Here is a 21357-nt window from a genome sequence, read left to right as displayed (position 1 = left end):
CTGCATTACAGATATGTGCTTCCGCTTCTTCTTCTTCTTCCCTTCTTTCTCCCGTGCTTTTGTAGCAAAATCCGTATTTGGTCGTTGCCTCCATTAAAGCTGTTTGAGCCATCCGCGAGCCCTGGTATTAACCGGAGGGTATTCGCACGACAATATATATATATATATATATATATATTATATATATATATATATATATATATATATATATATATATATATATATATATATATATATATATATATATATATATATTGTTGCGGTTTTGCAATAAAGGCAAACCCCGTATAGTTAATCGCATGACAGACAACATGTAGCCTGCAGTAGTTAGTTATTTCTTATTAAATGTAAAGATTAGCTCCCCTTCCAATGTTTAGTAATCCACACCAATATGCGTTGAGTTAGGCAGGATTCCAACCCCCTCGTGCTGGTGAACAAAGACGTTGGTTCGTGTGCAGGGAGGCGTGGCTAAACATACAGTCCACGTGATCAACCACGGCTGTGGTGGGCGTGGCTAACAGAAAAGCCCACGTCACCAGCAGGCGAGCAATCAAGTCGAGCTCACGTCACCAGCGAGCGACAAATGAGGGGTCGTGGACACGTCACCGGCAGGCGACCAATGGTGGGTTGTAAAACCTCACCGAATGAAAGAGGGAAGAAAGAATGAAACCTTCCTAGAGGGAGGCAGGGCTGAATGACCGCACGTGACCTACCTCGGCCAATGGGAGGCCGTGGAAGCTCCTAGAAGAACATTCCACCCGATAAAGGTCCGTGCCCATTGTCATTCTCGCTCTCTCTTGGCGTTCATCTCTCTCAGCGTTCATCTCTCTCAGCGTTCATCTCTCTCAGCGTTCATCTCTCTCAGCGTTCATCTCTCTCGGCGTTCATCTCTCTCGGCGTTCATCTTGAAGCTGGCTGTTCGACGTGCTGGTTCGTCCTTCCTGCGCTGAAATACATCCTGGATCATCGTTCGCGCAGACCTTCAAGCTGCGTGTCCTGAACGGCCATGAGCTGCGCACGGGAACTGCCAGACCAGGTCATCGTCTACACGTTTCCTGGTACAAAAATAACAGGTGTACTTCATTCCGTGTGTGTGTGTGTGTGTGTGTGTGTGTGCAAGGCACCTATCGGGATCTAGTCTAGGTAAGAATTGATAAGCCTGCCTCCCGTCTCTTTTTCTGTGCCTTGTAAATAAAAGGCTGTACATTTTGTTCTTTTCAAACCTGTTCGTATCGTCTTTTCCTTCATTGGCCTAGCATCGTCCGAAACCGAATTCAACTAGTCAATCAGGCCCATCAATCATGGAAGATAACACACCGTGCAATCCGCTTGGCACACCATAAGGTGTGGGAACGCGAGGATTCAACACCCAGACTTTCTGGCCGCGTGTCTCAAAGCAACCCTTCGGCGTGTGGCTGGGAGACTGGCGTTTGAAGTTGCTTCGCAACCCGTCGACCACGAGTTAAGTCGCGGCCGGCGGCCTGTGGACTCAGGGTCTGAGGGGAAACGGGGTCATAAACCCCCCCTTAGTAAGTCAACAGACCCGGGATCCACAACAATATATATGGGCCAATATATATATGTCGATTTTTTTTATTTTTTAAATAAATTTATTTCCTCAGTTTTATTTTAGAACCCTTGGGATATCTCTGTGCCATGTTGTTCTCATCCACACTCCTCCCCTCATTCCCCCAATGAAATTGCGTAGTTTTGACAGATGTATTTGGTCTGGTGTTGGTGTGGTGCAGGCCTGATGGGCTAAATGGCCTCCTCCTGCATCTAGTTCCCTTGTTATTCCTTGTTGCAATGTATAAACTATCTTTATCCCGTCCCCTGCACAGCAGGAGACTGGGTTTTGCAATCACTTCTGTATGTCTGTCTCTCTGTCTGTGTGTGTATCTCTCCAGGCTGTAACATTTTTTACCATTTGAGTTTTGTCATCAAATTTTCAACAAAGCTTTATTATGATAATATGGAGAAGACAAATTAATAATTTTGTCGAAAGGTCAAAGGTCAGTGTCACATAAAATCATTAATATTCATCCAATTGACCTGAAATTTCAATTTACCTTTGAGTTTTATCATCACATTTTCAACAAAGCTTTATTATGTGAACATGGAGAAGAAATTAATAATTTGGTCAAAAGGTCAAAGGTCAGCATCACACAAAATTGTCAATTTTCAACCGAATGACCTGAAATTTTAAGAATTTGCATATTGGGTCAATGAATTGGTTCACCAATCAAAAACGAGAAGCTGATTGTTTTTAGATCAAAAGATCAAGGTTGCATAAAAGTGCCAATTTCCAGCAAATTGACCTGAAATTAAAAATAAAATTGCATATCCGGACACATAAATAGTTCCCCAATCAAAAGCTGGAAGGCCGACTAACGTGATTATTAGCCCCCATTGGACCTAGTCCAAAACAAGGGCTTATGTATTGGGTATCGTCTGTCTGTGCATCCACAACCATATCTCGAAGATGTATGGACCGGTTTTGCTCAAACTTGGCAGACAGATAAAGAATGAAGGCTTGCATATGCACTCCATTTTGTTTCGAGATGAGATCCAACATGGCCGACTAGTGGTGATTTTTTTTTACTTAAAAATGTCCCCAATCATTCCTCTGACATGCATGGACCAATTTTGTTCAAACTTGGCACAAAGACAATACATGAGAGTAAACAAATGCAGAAGAAGTTGTTTTGTAATCCGACCAAAGATGGCCGACTGGCGGCTTTTAACTCCGGACAGCAAAATTATTAAAACCATGGGGGCTATGACATTTTATGCCTTTTTCTCCTTGTTTATTTTAGATCAAAAGCTCAAAGGTCAAGGCTGCATAAAATCGTAGGTTTTCATTTTGAAATTTTTAAAAACTGTTTTCGTGATCAATGTTTAGCTTATGGAAGAAGAAAACAGCTGAATACAAACGGATGCGGACGGCCTTCACATTTTCAGATGCTTTGTCGTTGCTTTTGTTTTTAATAGCCTGAAAAGGAAAATCATAGTCACTCATGATCGATATGGTGCCCAAATACTTGGGAAGAGTAAAACAGCGAATACCTCAACTGATTACTCAAAATAATGAAAAGCATTGATTTTCTGTTTTTATCGTTTAAAAAAATCAATCACTTCTGATCACAATCTTGAACATTCAGTTGCAGATTAGGCAAGAGAGAAATGTAGTCATAATCACATTCAAAATCTGAACAAGTTCGCTTATTTGAGAATGCAAGGCTTAATGATGGAAGGGGGAAAACAGTAAAACAAATTTGCTTGCATTAAAAAGTTTTTAAAAATCTAATTCCTATTTTCTTCAACAACTTGTGTATTCCAGGTTGTTGCGAATGGTCACAGTGATCTTCCCCAGATTGTTGCCATAATGTGCTCGACCAGTCCTCCTTTTGCAACGAATTCCTGCGATTGCATTTGTCCTCTTTGTTGCCGAACATCAATACATTAACCAACATCAGAAGCTCAAACTTGGATGATCAGGCCTTTTATATTTCAAATTGATGATCATTCACCAATCGATAGTGATCAATGTATGTTACGGCTTCTTTTCTACCACCACCCAGGATGTGGTTTCCTCCAAGAAACAGGAAGGACAATGTTTAGCATCCTAGAGTTTGATTGGAAGAAAGTTCACAGGACATTCAGACAGCCCAATCAGTCCATCTTGTTATACTATAAGAGAGCCGTTTGTCTCTGTGTGTCTCCATTTTTCTCGGAGATGGCAGAACAGATCTTCGTAAAACTCTCAGAGGTTCATCAGTAAGTGCCGGGGAGTGTTTTGGGGGGAAAAAAAAAAAAATTCAATCGCTCCATGGTGCCTGAGCCTTTGTCGCGATGTGAAAGATAATATTAAATTATCCCCGATGAGTGTGTGTGTTTGTATGTGTTGTTTTAATATTATATATGAGTTTTCCATAGTGGGAGGGTAGGGATGTGTTTTAGGCACCCACAAAAAAATTTTTAAAAACCAAATTGATTTCTTCAAAATGCCAACAGGATTAGAACATCACCGGGTAATGCCGGATACTCCTGCTAGTACAATATAAATGGTTGGGTGGGAAGGGGGAAAAGAGGGGGAAGGGATACATGGTATATTACGAACATCCGAAACATCCAAGAAATTGCCTCTTTGGGTTCAATAGCAGAAGAGATGCATGAAAGTGCTGAAGAATCCACGTCTACTCCTCAAAACGGCGAATGATGCGTGAGCACCATGGTGTGCACTGCAAATCAAACTTGCTTTCGTAGATGGTGGGACAAAGCCCCCATTGGTTCCTACGGTATATTCCGAGGTACGTGTACACATCAGGTTTGTACAACATGGGGCACTTGATGCCAGCAGCCCGAATGGCACCATCCACTGCAAAAACGTCCTCTTCGTTGGTGAAGTCCTGGCTATAAATGCACATTACGTGCTTCTGGTCGGATCCTTTGACAGATGGACTAACTTTGGCGGAGCGCAGGCGTCCGTCCACCACTGCACGTGATATACATGCCCATGCGTGGTCCACCTGCACCCAGGATTAACACACAGGTATACACAAAAAGAAGATGTTTAAATAACTTTCCTTCATATTGATTAGAAAGTCAATACGTGGAAGACACACTCAGTCCTGCTTGTAAAAGCATAATGTTACAAAATGTGGTTAGAAAAAAATCCTTCAAACCCCTATTGTTTTTTTGTTTTGTTTTTATGGGATTTTGCCCGCCACAAAGCCTACAAGGCCACTCGAGGCGGGGGCTACACAAAGGAAAGAAAAAAGTAGAACAACCAGCCCCTTGCGCTGAAGCAAGACAAATGTAGAAAGTTGTCTCTTCACATTTAAAAGCATCTCTTTACATTAATCCCTTTGCGCTCAGTGTTTTTTTTTGTATACAAGATAGAGGCTCGTGAAAGAGCTAACATTAATCACACAAAAAAATCAAACAGACACATAAAACATATTGTTACAGTTTCGAGAACGCACACTAGTAAAAAATAACATCATTTAATAAAGGTTAAAGGTAACACCCCATAGTTGGGTCACAAGCAACACGTAGGTCCATATAGAACATTAGTTATGTCTAAGTATGTGTTTGGGATAAGGCCATTTCCCCGAGCAAAATCATCTGCGTTGTGTAAATCAAATAAGAATTAGGTCCCTATCATTTTCCAGCCTCCACCCCCAAATTCCACCTCGGCGGAGAGTTCTCCTTTCATCCTCTGTTTTGGCTACTACACCATCCATCTTGGGCCTAGCATTTTCGGCTGCCACTAGTCAAGGAAAACGAGGTAGGCCTGAAAGGGGGGGGGGGGGTGGAGAGGCGTTGAGGTCGAGGATCACAGCATTGGGGGACGGTAAGGGCCACCAGCCAATCAGGGCTGAGATGGGATCGCCTGACAGGGCGTGGCTGGAGGTTCCAGAGGGTTCGCCGGGTGTGGCAATAAAACCCTTTGCGTGAGGCCCCCACCTCAGTTATGAGAAGGGAGAGGCAGGCGTTCGAGTCTTGGAGAGAGTTATGAGAAGGGAGAGGCAGGCGCTCGAGTCTTGGACAGAGTTATGAGAAGGGAGAGGCACGCGCTGAGTTATGAGAAGGGAGAGGCAAGCGTTCGAGTCTTGGAGAGAGTTATGAGAAGGGAGAGGCAGGACGTGAGTTATGAGCAGAGGTTTGAAGAACTGCGTTGAAAGGACTGCCTCTAAGGACTTGGTTGGAGAGAGCGCATTGTGAGGACTCGGGGAGAAAGGCGCCCGGTAAAGAAGGACTTGTTGGGGATCGCGGGTTGGGAATTTGGCTTGGGCTTGCGGCGAGTGAACATCAAGCGCCAGCATTCCTATCACGCACGCGGCCGTGAACCAACGTAACCGCTTACCGATCCCCCGATATATAATTGTCCGTTCGCGCCTACGCCACGCAGAGAGCTTGCCTGCCATCTTCCATCGCCTGCACGGTACGAGTCGGGGACCGGACGAGCTGTGGACGCCATCTTCGGACCCTCGACCCGACCATCTACATCCCCGTGTGAGTGAGTCTGAGAGTGTGACTGAGAGTGAACGGGCCCGTGTCCAGGGAATAAGAATAAGACTGTGTAAGGCTGCCCTGTGTATCTGCTTCTTCCTCTTCACTGTACATTGCTTTTCTTCCTCTTCCTCTTACTTGTACAAATAGTGATAAATTTCCTTGTTATTCCTTTTCCTCTTGGTCCGACCGTTTTAGTCATTTCCTCCATTGGGTAACCGTGGCACGATCCCAACCGCTATAATCGGGTCTAGTTATTGTTAACAGCTCGGATCGTGGATCGCTATCCGCTCGGCATATTCCATCAATATCCATGATTCGGGCGGGAGTTATTTCCTCGTTTCCGGTCAGCGTTAGTACTTAGGTAATAGCGAATCCCTAGTCCTAAAAACCCTACCTAACGCTGCCCGGGAAGGACGTCATAGCCCCCGGATCCCGTCGGTCAGTAAAAGACAAGTGGATTAACCCCCTCTTGGTAAAGGGGAAGGCCGACGAGGAGATCCGCAACAATATAATAAGGGGAGCGGTAGACAAGATGGGGAGGGAGGGGGAAGCACACAAACACAACATTTGAGAGCAGGGACATCGGGAGATCTGTGGGAGGGAGAGGGCTTAGGGGGAGGAGGCGTGTGAAGGGGGGCGGGTGGGAGGGAGAAGTATAAAACACAAGGACACTGCAAGGACTTAAGGACTTCCAGGAAAGAAGTTGGTATTTCAAAAAAGTGGATCTGGGGTGAATTAACGGGGGTAGGAGAGATCAAGGTTTAGGATGGGGGAAGATAAAAGATGGTGGTGAACAGCTGTTTTAAAGACCTGGAGGGAGGAGTGCGATTGAATAGAGTGAGGGAGTTTGTTCCAGAGGCGGGAGATGTTCCAGAGTGGTATCAACCAAACTATATAATTCACACCCTCCCGACCCACGCTACCCCTCCAAATGTTCAATAGAACTTTGAATTCTCATAAGATGGTGCAGAGAGGATGAAGCTGAACACCCACTCCATCATTTTTCCCCCACACATGAAGTGCAAAGCAGGGTTAAGCAATTGGTTGGCTCTGTCCGACATACGTCAGTCTATGATCGAGGAACGACTTAATTTCAATTGAATTGTCACTTTTGAACACCGTAGAACATGAATCGGAACAAAAGCCTGCAGTTTAGCAGTACTTTGGTTCTGAATTTCACAAATTGTACGGAATATCGTCCGGATCGCACATGCGCACAGAGGAGTAAGGTATTTCTTTTCAGTATGTCTGCCTTTCAGGTAGTCAAACATAATTGAAAATCATTCCAAATAGGAAACCTACTGTTTTTAAGGATGTCATAATGGACACAAACAATAGGCACAAATAAATTAAGTGTGCCAGTGAATTAAGCATGGCAGATGGGGAATCGTGCATGCACCAGCACGGTGGTTAATTATTTGTCGAGCAAACCAATGCCACGTGCCGCATTATGTGGGCTACCATTGCCATCGTGAACTCGGACCAATTGCCCACCAGGAACGCTATCTCGGACCAACCACAAACAGGATGAATGAAGACAAGTATCAACACTGTTATGAATTTATTACAGACATGGACAATGAGGCGAAAGAGCAGAGAATGATGAGAGGAATGACATAGGGATGATAAGAGGAGAGAAAATGTTGGGGAACTTCAAATACAAAAATGCAGCAAAAACGAATAGCACAATTGACATGTATATCAGCACATTTGAAACACAAACATTCGCCCTCGCCCCTATGTGGACATACCCGACCCCGAAGCACTTCTGAAACATTACTTGGCACAGAGTACACTACTGGATCCACGAAGAATGACACTGAGAGATTGGGTTGAGGGGGAAAGAAAACGTAGAGGTTGAAGGCAGAGGAAAGAGTGGGACTTTTGACGTGCCCTGATCGACCCTGGGGTCGCTCTGATTGGAGCGACCTCACCACATCCTGAACTCATGTCGCGCACCCCCTTTTGTGGCAGAGCTCCGATAGTCTGGAGTCTGCACCGCGAACTGGGTTTGGGGAGTTTGCGTTCGGAAGCAGCACTGTCTCAGCTATGGTGCTGAAATGGCACTCCTAGTGGGGTCTGGTTGAAGCCACCACAGAGAAAAACGAACAGAAGCCAAAGTATGAAGAGAAGGAAAAAGAAAATGTTTGTACAAAATGTGTGAAAAGCGGGAGGTTAAACTATAGTGTGAACTCCAAGTTGTGACAACGAGCTGCAAGGGAGAAAATCTTTGGAAGGGACGAATAACTCTCTCGTGTTTGTATCATGTCCTTACTGTGAGAGAGAGAGAGAGCGATATACCTCAGGTCTGGTTCTTTTATACTCTTTTTGCTCTGGGTAAACCTGACCTTCCTCCCAGCTATAGTCCTCCTGTGGCGTCTCGTGATTGGCCCAACTGTGTCAGGCTGTGCTCGTGAAGGGGTAGCTGGGGGCAGGGGGTGGAAGTAGCCAGTGCCTTCTAGAAATTTCGCTCCCTGCAGCCCCAGGGTCACCACCTTCCACTCTGCGGCAGCTAGTACCAGCCTGAATCATGCTGTGTGTACTCTGGTGCAGGGAATTCCTTTAAATGAGGCGATGTTTGTGAATGTGTGTGGATGGCATTGAATGGTGCGAGGTGCGGGAGAATGTTAGAAGAGAAAGAGATAGAGAAATGACATGCACAATACTTAAAGATCACATGAATACAATTTACCTAACCTCTAAAGAGAATACTAAAGGAATAACTGACTAATATTTACGCGTCTGTGTTTTGACCTGCAAGTGGGGTGCATGAAGTCCACCCCGTGCTCACAACCATCACAAGATCACGTGAATTGGTTGAAAATTGAGATGTGACCTTGAACTTTTGACCTATTGCCATCAAAACCGATAGGCTTCGGTTTAAAAGGATGGGACCGAGTGAAGACCCTCGACCGACCCTGTGCCCTCCTAACGAAGGTTTTCGCGCCAATTCCCAACGGCCAAGACTGTACTCAAGCCGTGACTTCCTGTTCCCAATTCCAGGCCACAAACCAAATCAACACCTCAATGGTGAAAAGGATGGTTTATTAAAGAGGGGCAAGGGAGGACAAAAAAGCAACACAACTATAAATGGAGAATTACGTTCAGACTATATCTGCCGTGCCTACAAATAATCCTGTCAACTTATCCAATAATGTAAGGTCCTCGCACTCACAAATAGGAGACAGAAATAGGGGTGCAAGACCGAAAATTAAAAAAAACCTCACCACATGCTAATGCTCGCACATGGTGGAAGTAGTCACAATGAGAGGGTTGGGCTCATTGCATACGAGACGCAGCACGTCTTGGTCCGGACCCCTGATCTGCGTTTTCTGGGTCATGCTGCATTCTCCCCTGCGCTAGTCCAGCGACAAGAATGTGACCCGATACTCTACGCCTCGCTCCAGTCTGTTTCCGCCCAACAGCGCTAATGCTTCCTCTTTGGCACTGCCAAACCCACCAACATGCCCTCCAAGTACTTCTCCAACTCAATACACCATCACTGGTTCGATATTATTATTGAATATGGAAAAGACTAATTCATAATTGGGTCAAAATGTCAAAGTGTAAAGTCACTAAGTACAAATAGGCCTCATTAGCTCATCTGCCGCTATGCAGTGCGAGAGAGCCGGGTTTTGTAATCACTTCCGCATTTCCTTATTAATTTCCCATTGAGCTTCAGTGTATGTCCAGGCCATAACCTTTTTACCATTTGAGCTTTTGGAATGCTAATTAGTCTAATCGGACATGCGACACCGATTAGCGTATTGCCTGATTGGCTCGGGTGTTCCAGTGGAGCAAGGTATCATAGCAAACAGGTCTGTAATCCGGCCCAGAGCACCCGAATCAGTTGGCCGACACGACCGCTTTGACGTGATGCATCTGATTTGAACCAGACAACTGGGATGAACCCAGCCAAACAATATCGAAGGGACTACCATGTCCCAGAAAAGAGCATGAATTTGTCCTACATTTCCAGACAAATCCTTATTGCACACATCCACACCCATGTTACAAGTTAAGTTCAGAAAAAAGTCAGAGGTTACAATTTCATAGAAAGAAAATTTTCAAGTGAAAAGGTGGGTTTAATACTGAAAAATGATTAAAAGTGGATAATAAAAAGTGCATTCCAAAAATTGCACATCGATCTCACCTTGAAACCTGAATCAAGGAAAATCAACCAGCTGCCAGTGAGATATTCATAGTCTAGTGCGAGCCTCTTGATAACAGAGAAGGTTAGAGGCACTCCAGCCTGCTGCAGTTTCTCCCACGAATCCTGCAGCCCATCAACGTCTGCAGAATCGCCCGGCTCTTGATCATCGGTTTTGCTACCATACACCACGATCGAACCAACAGGTTCCAGGCCCTGGTCGGGATCGCCGTACCTGAACACCGATGAAGGCCTGTGAGCTTCAAGCCATGGCTGGAGCTCGGAGTGTGGTGTATCACGGCTGTCAAACTCCAACCAGGGGGGATCCATGAGAGCAGCCATGAGAGCAGCACACTTTTCTGCAGTCATCTTGTCAATTTTTTTCACTGCTCTTTCACAGTCCATGGTGAAAGATTTAGCTCTGGGGGGAATGGAAGAATGGTAGGGGGGAAAAAGACACCCATGCATCAACTCATCTCCAAAGGATGACTAATAGGGTGTACCACTGACCCAATGGTTTTCATGCATTTTAAAAATTAAAGGGTGGGAGAAACAAAGACCTTTGGAGAAAAAATAATAAATTTATACTATTAAAGACTTGATGATCAATATAACAAAACATTGTTCAACCTATTGTTACGGATCTCTGAACGTCGGCCTTCCCCTTACCAAGAGGGGGTTAATCCCCTTGTCTTTTTACTAGCCGACGCGATCCTGGGGGGTTATGACATCCTTCCCGGGCAGCGTTAGTTAGGATTTTAGGACTAGAGATTCGCTATTACCTAAGTACTAACGCTGACCGGAAACGACGAAATAACTCCCGCTTGAACCACGGATTTGATGGAATATGCCGAGCGGATAGCAAGCCGCGATCCGAGCTGTTAACCAATGACTAGACCCGATTATAGTGGTTCCTAATCGTGCCACGTGTACCCAATGGAGAAATGACTACGACGGTCGGATTAAGAGGAAACTGGAAGAACAAAGGATTTATTCACAATTTGTACAAGAAGAGGAAAAGAAAGAATGTACAAGGAAAGAGGAAGAAAAAGGACACAGGACAGCCTTATTACAATCTTAACTTATCCCTTGGACTCGGGCCCGTTCGCTCTCAGACTCGGTCTCAGACTGACTCACACGGGGATGCAGATGGTCAGGTTGAGGGTCTGGCGATGGCGTTCACAGCTCGTCCGGTCCCCGACTCGTACCGAGCAGATGGTAGGAAAACGGCAGCAGCCCTCCGCGTGGCGTTGGCGCGAGCGGACAATTATACAAGGGAAGGTCGGTAAGTTGGCGGTTATACGAAGCGCTTTTCACACCAGTCCTTTTGCACAGGGCGCTCTCCCAACGAGTCTTCGAGTCCGCTCTCTCTCCCCGACAAGTTCTTTCAACAACACGCTCGCCCCCTCAAGTCCTCTCAAGGCAACCCGCTCCCAACAAGTCCTTTCACAACGCGCCTTCTGGTTCATAACTCCGGTTCATAACTGAACTGAGGGCTTTGCGTGCGTGCTTTTATCAGACAAGCCAGCTAACGCTCTGGAAGCCCAAACTACGCCCTGCCAGGCAATCTCAACTTAGCCCTGATTGGCTGGTGTGGGCTTACCGGCTCCGCCTTGATGGCTGCTTGACATGGCCACACCCCCACCTCGCGCTCCTCCCTCTCTCTCAGGCCTACCTTGTGTCATCTTGGCTAGTTCCAAACAACCAAGGAACAGCGGCGCTGCTGGTGGCCAAAGTGCAACTGCGGCTAAACAAACCATTAGGAGCAGCAGTGCTGCTGGTGGCCAAAGTGCAACTCCGGCTAAAGAAACCAAGCACGGAGCAGCAAACGCTGCTGGTAGCCAAATGTAACAAAGAGAGGGATGCCAAATGGGGCACGGGATGGATTCCCCCATTGAAATGGATTTGAGGGATTGAAAGGGGCCCTACTCTTATTTGTTTGACACAACGCAGATGATAACTAGGGAAATGGCCTTATCCTAAACACATACTAATGAGATAACTAATGTTCTATATGGGCCTACGTGTTTGCTTGTGGCCTAACTATGGGGTGTTACCTTTACCTTTATTAAATGATGTTATTTACAAGTGTGGGTTCTCAAAACCACAACAATATACTGTTACGGCCCACGGATAAGATGTTGTGTTTGCCGAGCGGATGGCCCCGCGGTCGTACAGTTACCCCGACTAACCCGATTCCCGAACGTTGGCTGGATCGCGCCAGATATTCAATAGGGAAAAGACTAAGGCGACATGGATGTGAAGAAGAAGCAGACAAAAAGGTTGGAAATACGAATATAATTTATTTGCTATTTACAGGCTCAAAATAAACCAAGGAGAAGGAAAGATAAGAAAATAATATACAGAAGATATTAGAGACACAGTGAAAATCGCTAGCTTATCTAAACAGGCTTAATTAATACCCAGGACAGAACAAACAAAACAAACTCACGTACACAAGAGGATGGAAAGGCAGGAATCGTTTGGATGGCTGGAGGGAGAGGAAGGTCCAATGGTACTGCAGCACGATCGGCGCGTTTGACAGCCGCCGTTCCTTCGCGGCCTCGCTCAAAACTGCCGTCGAGGCCCCATGCTGCTGTCGTTGCTGCTGTGGCTGCGGCTGCTCTGGGGACGTCGCGTGCTTTGCCAGGACTCGTCTGGTCCCACCACACAACGTGCTTGCTTCTTGCCCAACTCTCTTGCTTGGTCCAACTTTGGCGAGCAAGGCGACGAATAGCAGGCTTTGTGCTTCCCTGGACGATCTCCTCTTTTATTGTTCTCTATGTTCTCTTTCTTGGTCCAACCACTCTTTCTCTCTCTTGGTCCAATCACTCCTCACCACCGACAACTCAACGCAACCCTGCTTCTTGCGCACGCGCCTTTATAGCGCCTCCGGCGATCAAGCCGCCGGCCTTCAGGCCACGCCCATCGGTGTGCTCACCTCGGCCCTGGTTGGTCGCGCGACCCTCTGGCTCCGCCCTTGATGACGACGGGCGGGCACGCCTTTCTTCCCCGACCCGAGCACATGTTCAATGGTGGTTTTGGAGGGGATGTAATTGGCAATCAAGGCTTGGCAATGATGAAAGGGGGAAAGTGAAAGGAATCTACTCTATTTCACTTGGTGCAATGGAGTGTCATCTTAATGGAAGACAAGGCCTTACCCTAATACACATAATAAAGATATAACTATCAACCAGGGGGAAATCTATGATTGGCTGACGTGTATGCTTTATGGACTAATTATGGGACGCCCTTTGACCTTTACACAACACTGGAGGCAGGAGGGTCCAGAACCAAGCAATATTAATAAAACACACAATAAAAAAAATATAATCCTCATATCCGCAACACTGCACCCTCCTCCTCTTAGGCACATCCCGGGCCTATAACTTTAACTTAGTGTGACACGTAGGTGTAGTTCCCTCTACTTTTAACCTGACTCTGAGTGCAACAGTTTTAAAACATAAATAAATATGTCCCGCTGCTCCATTGCACCCTACCTAACAGACTCACGCCCACAGCTAACCGAATTGCAATATGGTCTTCAAACTATACACTGACGGTGGGGAGCATTATTTACAATGACTCTGCTTTTATTTACAAAACTAACCCAGGACCTGTGATTGTTCTTTTGGGGGGGAGAGTCAGTCTGCTCTGCATCAATGCACCATGAAAGCACCCAAAACGCACCAACACACCCTCAAGCACCAATCGGTGCCCAGTCATCATAGTTCATAAATAAAAATAAAAACAACAACCCCTAACCCTGCAGGTGGTCTCTTGCTCTTCGGCTCCCTCTGCTGGCTATTATTATTTTCCAGTTGTTGTCATCTTCCTTTGCTGGCGGCCTATTTGCAATAAAATGCACCTAACGTGTCCGTTTTTATTTTCTTTATTTATGGCCCACAGGGCCGACTATGTGTGGTTCACCTGTGGGGCATCGGTGCCCTGTGGCCAAGGTCCGCCATCAAGATTTCGGGCCTTCATGGCCGGTTCCAGCAGAGGGGCCATGCCCCAACCCATGGGGTCCATCAGTGGTGCTCAGCCACAGACATGTGGTCCATAATGTGGTGCATCGAGCAGACAGCTGGTTCTGGGAGTTCCGGGCGCACAATGGCGGACTCACGCACGCTCCCCTCGGCGCCCAGTGGCGCACAGGTCCTCATGTGGGAGACAAAAGGGGGGACAGACAGATGAGCGAGGGGTAAGGTCACAAGGGTACACATCAATAAGGCAATGCAAGGTGAAGTGCGTACGGAGAGCGAAGTGAGAAAGCTCGTCCCTACCGTACGTCACCCCCCCCTGTCACCTACACTACCCTTGCCCTTACCCCATATGTACAAAATCTACACATTACAAATTCGTTGCTACTGTCACGTCTTCCCCATATTTCTTCTATTCCAAATTCGTTCCCACAATCCCTCTAACCAAAATTTGCCATCACCCAATTCATCATCAATCCTCATAAGGAGGAAGAGATGGAACAACAAGCACAATGTCACACCCACGTCATGATGCATCTCACATTCCAAACATTTGCATCAAAAATAATAAAACAACCTGGCATGGTGTGGAGGTACGTCATCTCAGGTGAGTGGATGTAGATGGTGCAAGGAGATTTTCATCCTAACTACTTTCTAAATGACATTAACACACTTTACACTACCCGGGGTCTTTCCCTGCCAATCCATTGGCCAACTTACACTATGGGTTCTAAAAACCAATTCCCATTGACCAAACTGTGGTGCCTCCTCAATTTGGGGTCTCACTCCCCCGATTCATCTTCCTGTGCCCTTGCACAATTTCTGGGCTGGGTCATGTAGCTCTCCCAGCAGGTCTACCCACCTGCACACCTCCACCACTGCAGTTGCCACCCGAGCTTACCTAGCTCCTCACCCTAACCTATCTAACTGGGGAAGGCCCCTCCTGGCTCTGTCACCCCTCGGTGCCCTCTGGCACTGGGCTACCCGGGTCCGTCCTCCGGATCCTCGGGCCCCATCCACAACAACTCTACCGGCTCCCAGAGCCCACCTGCGGCCTCACCTGGCCGACATCCTCACAGTGGTGGAGTGCCCAAACCAACTACGCACACTAACAGGCTACACGCCCAGCCATTTCCACAACACTAATGCACCCATCCAAACACCATTCTTTCACCTGCACCACAGATGCCAATATCCAACCACAATTTACCTATACCCTCTACCTAACACTTACACTACCCTCCCCGGGTATTCGTGATGGGGGTCCATCCTTCCCCCATTCACACCTTCGCACCATCCACTCCACTCCATAGTTCCCACCATACTCACTCCATGACCATCCATTCCAATACTCCATATATTCCACACTCCATGTATTCCACACAACCATTCTCCATACACCTGTTGTTGCATACCTGTGCAATCTTACCTGGTGCCACCTGCACCCTCCTTCCTTCCTGGACCATTTGGTCAGCACAATACTCATCACCATCACTCACTCAAACACTGCTCCATACACCTGTTCAGTTGCACACCTGTGCCTCACACACTTTTCACAATACACTTCTAAATACACCTCCAACACTCACACGGCATCATCTAAACTACCTGTTGCCCTGCTAACTTAGTGCTCCCCGTCTTCCCTTTATACTAAGCACATACCACGTCATTATCATCCACACTAATCTACCTGCATCCCCACTACAGGTATCATTGTCACTAACTAATCTTACCGTTACCTATTGTCAATCTCCTTTAGATCCCTATCATTATATTCTAACCCTCCCGGGCTAGTTTTCACTGCCATAAACCCCATAAGTCTAGTGCTCCTTTGCCCCCTCGTGAGAGATGGCAGAGTTGCCATCCCACCACATCGGGGCATTTCCCACTACCAATTTTGCTCGTCCAAATGCAACAAATCAAAAATTTGCCAATCATCTGCCAATCGTCTGCCAATCCTCACTCTGCCAATCATAAAATTTTGTTTTTCTAATTTCGGGGCCAAAACACTATCCTCATCATCATCATCACAGTCCGCTTTATCTGAGCCTCGGTGCGTCGTCACATCATTAAAACCCGGCTTCGCAAAGCCGAGCAATGAATTCGGGTGGTTTGGTCGCCTTGGTTGGATCCGTCCGGCATTCACGACTCTGGGGAGGAGGCATGCTCGGGCCGAGGTTCCGCGCATCATCGCGGCTCGGTACCTTGCGGTCCCGGGCCCGATGGCTGAGGCTCGCCCGGTCGGAACCCCGTCCCCGCCAGGGGGCACCGTTCCGCTTCCTCCCACTCGCGCTTAAACCGGACCAGTCGCCTCGCCCGACAAGGCCCGGACTCGACCGTGCGGGGCGGGGCCAAGCCCGAATCGGCAACGACGCTTCGAAGAGAAGCGACGCAGTATCGATCCGCGCCGGGCCTGGTATCCGACAAAGCACACCGCGCCCCGAGTGCTCGCATCGGCTATCCGTCGCCCTAAACGCTAACCCGTTCAATGTCGATGCTTCACTTGCATGCCCACACGCACACGCGACCCGTTTCACACTCACAAAACCTGGCGTTCCAACGCCGTCCGTACATTCCACCAACGCACTCCCTGTTACACACCACACCTCTCGCGCACACTCTTGCGCACACTCGCCGTTCGCACACTTCGGTCCACACCTCTCCTCCGTTACGTCCTCTGTAACACTCACCATGGGCGTGCACTCTTGCATCCACCCACTACCGCACTCCGATGTGCTCCCTCGCACTCGCGCTACTACCAACTCAGGTGTGCTTCCTCGCACACGTTCCACCACCACCTTACTCTCCGTGTCACACTCACCCTCGCACGTATACTCCGTATTGCTCTCACTCGCTGTGTCACACTCCGTACACCCCGACGTGCATTCTCGCTCGCACTCGGTATCACTCTCACGCTTCGTAACACGCTCACCCCTTGACACACACTTTTTTTTCACACGCGTGCCATTTCCACTCACACGGGACCCTTCACCAACGCCCGGGTGCCATATTGACCCCAATCGCGTGACAATTCTTTTGTCGCCAAACATCCTTCTACAAAATCTACCCGCACAATATACAGCACGACTCACCTGGGGGATCCTTTTCTCCAAGCGCACCTGCAAACTTCCATTTGGATTAGCAAGTACATCATCATGATTTGAGCAGGGACTTTGTACATATTCCATCTTTTCCTCCCGCCGCGAGTGGTTTTCTAAGTCCCCGGTCTCTTCAATTTCAATGCCCACTACCACTTTTTCTTTACTCACCTCGACGACCGTTGGCTTTAATAAAATTCCCTCTACCTCATCGGTCGCCGGCTTTTCCAAACCCCGTGTCGCGATTTCTACCCCCGTCATTGTACCCGCGCTTTTCTCCGCTTCGCTCAACCAGCGCTTTTCGACCCGCGTTACCTCCTCGTGCACCCGTGGGACCCTCTCGCCCACCATGCGATCCATGGTCTCCCCACATTTTTGCATGCGGTCACCCATTCTGTCCCCAATTTTGCCGATTCGCTCCATTTTGCTTCCTAGCCTCTCAAATTTATTTCCCATATCGTTTAACCCGGCTCTTAATTGCTCACTAGTACCCCTTGCTTCGTCCCTCATTTGGCCCCTCAATTGCTCACCCTGAGCATCCATCTGGTTCCCCAATTGCTGACTATTAGCCCTCATCTCGTCCTTCTGCAGGTTGAGGGACGCCTGCATTTGTGCCATAAATTGCTCCATGAGGGCCTGCATTTGGGCCATCCCTCCCACTTGTACAGCGGGCGCGGCCGCCGTAGCCATGTGCGAGGCGCCATTTTGCGCGCCCGTAACCTCGTGCGCGAGAGCGCCATCTTGCGCGCCTGAAACCTCCTCAACCACCTCCTCATTGTCCTCCTCCACATACATTTCCCCCAGGTCCTGGGTCGATTCTACCCCGTCTATCTCTCCCACCGACATCCCGTCGCCTTGACCAGCCATGGCGCGATTTCAAAATTCGGGTTTTGTAAAACAAAACAAATTTCAGTAGCTCGTAATTTTGAGCGCGTTAAGCGCGCTTCGGGTCCGTTCCCGCTCCCGACACCAATTGTTACTGCCAATAGTACAATTGGTGTTCCAAAATTAGGGCTAAATAAATTTAGTCCCAGGTCCGAATCCGACACTCCTGACACCAATTGTTACGCCAATAGTACAATTGGTGTTCCAAAATTTGGGCTAAATAAATTTAGTCCCAGGTCCGAATCCGACACTCCTGACACCAATTGTTACGCCAATAGTACAATTGGTGTTCCAGAATTTGGGCTAAATAAATTTAGTCCCAGGTCCGAATCCGACACTCCTGACACCAATTGTTACGGCCCGCGGATAAGATGTTGTGTTTGCCGAGCGGATGGCCCCGCGGTCATACAGTTACCCCGACTAACCCGATTCCCGAACGTTGGCCGGATCGCGCCAGATATTCAATAGGGAAAAGACTAAGGCGACACGGATGTGAAGAAGAAGCAGACAAAGGTTGAAAATACGAATATAATTTATTTGCTATTTACAGGCTCAAAAAAAACCAAGGAGAAGGAAAGATAAGAAAATAATATACAGAAGATATTAGAGACACAGTGAAAATCGCTAGCTTATCTAAACAGGCTTAATTAATACCCAGGACAGAACAAACAAAACAAACTCACGTACACAAGAGGATGGAAAGGCAGGAATCATTTGGATGGCTGGAGGGAGAGGAAGGTCCAATGGTACTGCAGCATGATCGGCGCATTTGACAGCCGCCGTTCCTTCGCGGCCTCACTCAAAACTGCCGTCCAGGCCCCACGCTGCTGTCGTTGCTGCTGTGGCTGCGGCTGCTCTGGGGACGTCGCGTGCTTTGCCAGGACTTGTCTGGTCCCACCACACAACATGCTTGCTTCTTGCCCAACTCTCTTGCTTGGTCCAACTTTGGCGAGCAAGGCGACGAATAGCAGGCTTTGTGCTTCCCTGGACGATCTCCCCTTTTATTGTTCTCTATGTTCTCTTTCTTGGTCCAACCACTCTTTCTCTCTCTTGGTCCAATCACTCCTCACCACCGACAACTCAACGCAACCCTGCTTCTTGCGCGCGCGCCTTTATAGCGCCTCCGGCGATCAAGCCACCGGCCTTCAGGCCACGCCCATCGGTGTGCTCACCTCGGCCCTGGTTGGTCGCGCGACCCTCTGGCTCCGCCCTTGATGACGACGGGCGGGCACGCCTTTCTTCCCCGACCCGAGCACATGTTCAATGGTGGTTTTGGAGGGGATGTAATTGGCAATCGAGGCTTGGCAATGATGAAAGGGGGAAAGTGAAAGGAATCTACTCTGTTTCACTTGGTGCAATGGAGTGTCATCTTAATGGAAGACAAGGCCTTACCCTAATACACATAATAAAGATATAACTATCAACCAGGGGGAAATCTATGATTGGCTGACGTGTATGCTTTATGGACTAATTATGGGACGCCCTTTGACCTTTACACGACACTGGAGGCAGGAGGGTCCAGAACCAAGCAATCTATCTATAATTCCAGTAATCTCTGTATGTGTGTCTGTGTGTTTGTCTGTGTGTTTGTCTGTGACCGCTGTTTCTCGACAACCACGGGTCCGATATACTTGAAACTTGCCAGGTATATTGCTGGGGACCCGAGGATGTGCCTTTTCAAGGTTTGAAATTAATCGGACAAGTGGTTCCCAAGGTATGGTCACCGTACTCGCAAGCCGTTCGCTTTGGCTTTGCGAATGGACCAAACCATTTCATGTAAATAGAGGGGGGGGTTCTACCGTACTCGCAAGCCGTTCGCTTTGGCTTTGCGAATGGACCAAACCATTTCATGTAAATAGAGGGGGGGGTTCTGTGGTCGTTACTGCCACGTGGTTTCAAAGTTTTTTTTTGTTGTTGTTGTTTGCACGCATGTTTTTTTGCACCCACGTACGGGCACGCCCTAGTATTAATAAAACACACAATAAAAAAAAATACAATCCTCATATCCGCAACAATACATATGTAGCAGGTATGTTTGTAGGTGCATACATATACCCACACATTACACGCAGACCATGTGCACACACGCATGTGTGACTCAAAAGACAAACGCAAACAACTTAAAAAACGCACCAAGTACGCTCACAAGACACACAATGTAGAAAGAAATAATAATATTTGCATAACTGTAATTGTTACCCTCGCCTGAGGAGAGGATATTGCATTTGAGTCCGTTTGTCTGTTTGTTTGATTGTCTGCACAGAATCTATATAATAATAGCGTAAGGACTCGACTTTGTTATCCCTTTTACGCCACACCCAGTGACCCGATGCCCACGGCACTAATGGATTTACAATCTACGAACCGCGCTCTTTGTTTATCACGTACAGGCATACTCGAACAATCTGAATTAGCCGACGTTGGGGCCAAAAAGCATCCGATTAACTGCCGATACGACGCCATCTTACGACGCCATCGTATGGCGTCTGCTGGGCAAAGGCGAAGCAAGCCGTCCACTGATTGGACAGGCGAAGGCGAAAGCAAGCCGTCCACTGAGTGGACAATCCAGAGCATGCATTTGTGCCGGTGTCGGTGATCGTTGTTCATATACGCACTCTTCATTCTCATCTTTCTTCCTAACTCTTACTCGGACAAGCAAATCCCCTATGCCATCCATAATGGTACACTCTATCCATACACCACATCCTCCCTTCCGTGGATGTTCCACGGGTTTCAGCTAGTAAATATGATTTTCTCTGCAACCGTTGGTCCGATTGACAGGAAATTTTCACCACAGGTGCAACTCCACCTTTTGCAAAAAAAATTATGATAATTATGACGTCATAGGTCACGTGGTTCGGCCGCCATCTTGGAAAAATCGAAAAACTTTGCACCTCTATATCTCTGAAAGTGCTGAATACAAAAAATTGAGACATGCTCATTGTAAAGAACTCTCCATGGGGAATAAAATATGTTAATGATGATGTCATAGGTACCTCCATTATGACGTCATAATTCGACAAGTACAAAACTTCATCCTATCAAGATGAAATTTATTGAGCGCCATGTCGGCATAAACTTGAGGAGAAAAAAAATAATGACGTCATCGGTCACATGGTTCGGCCGCCATCTTGGAAAAACCGAAAAACTTTGCACCTCTATATCTTCAAAAGCGCTGAATAGAAAAATTGAGACATGGCTCATTGTAAAGAACTCTCCATGG

At 47.4% G+C, this 21357-nt stretch overlaps 1 protein-coding gene across 3 annotated transcripts in view; it reads right to left on the bottom strand.

Moving 5' to 3' along the window:
- Positions 1–2019: 2019 nt before the first annotated feature.
- The window catches only part of LOC137435500 (UPF0696 protein C11orf68 homolog), a 53677-nt gene continuing 34339 nt past the window's right edge, over positions 2020–21357 (bottom strand). For 2 of the 3 annotated variants that reach the window (XM_078784228.1, XM_068129343.2), the window contains 2 exons: positions 10172–10589; positions 2020–4529 (listed from right to left, as the gene is read on the bottom strand). In XM_078784228.1, the coding sequence (XP_078640354.1) occupies positions 4197–4529; positions 10172–10573 (735 nt within the window). In that variant the 5' untranslated portion in view covers positions 10574–10589 and the 3' untranslated portion in view covers positions 2020–4196. Of the gene's footprint in view, positions 4530–10171; positions 12741–21357 lie in introns of those variants that run through there. The other variant, XM_068129341.2, reaches the window with a different exon arrangement.

Source organism: Myxine glutinosa, chromosome 9 (assembly GCF_964187855.1).
Source record: "Myxine glutinosa chromosome 9, kmMyxGlut1.1, whole genome shotgun sequence".
Taxonomy (NCBI): domain Eukaryota; kingdom Metazoa; phylum Chordata; class Myxini; order Myxiniformes; family Myxinidae; genus Myxine; species Myxine glutinosa.
Note: the sequence above shows the minus strand (reverse complement) of the source record. Positions and strands in the feature narration are given on the sequence as shown.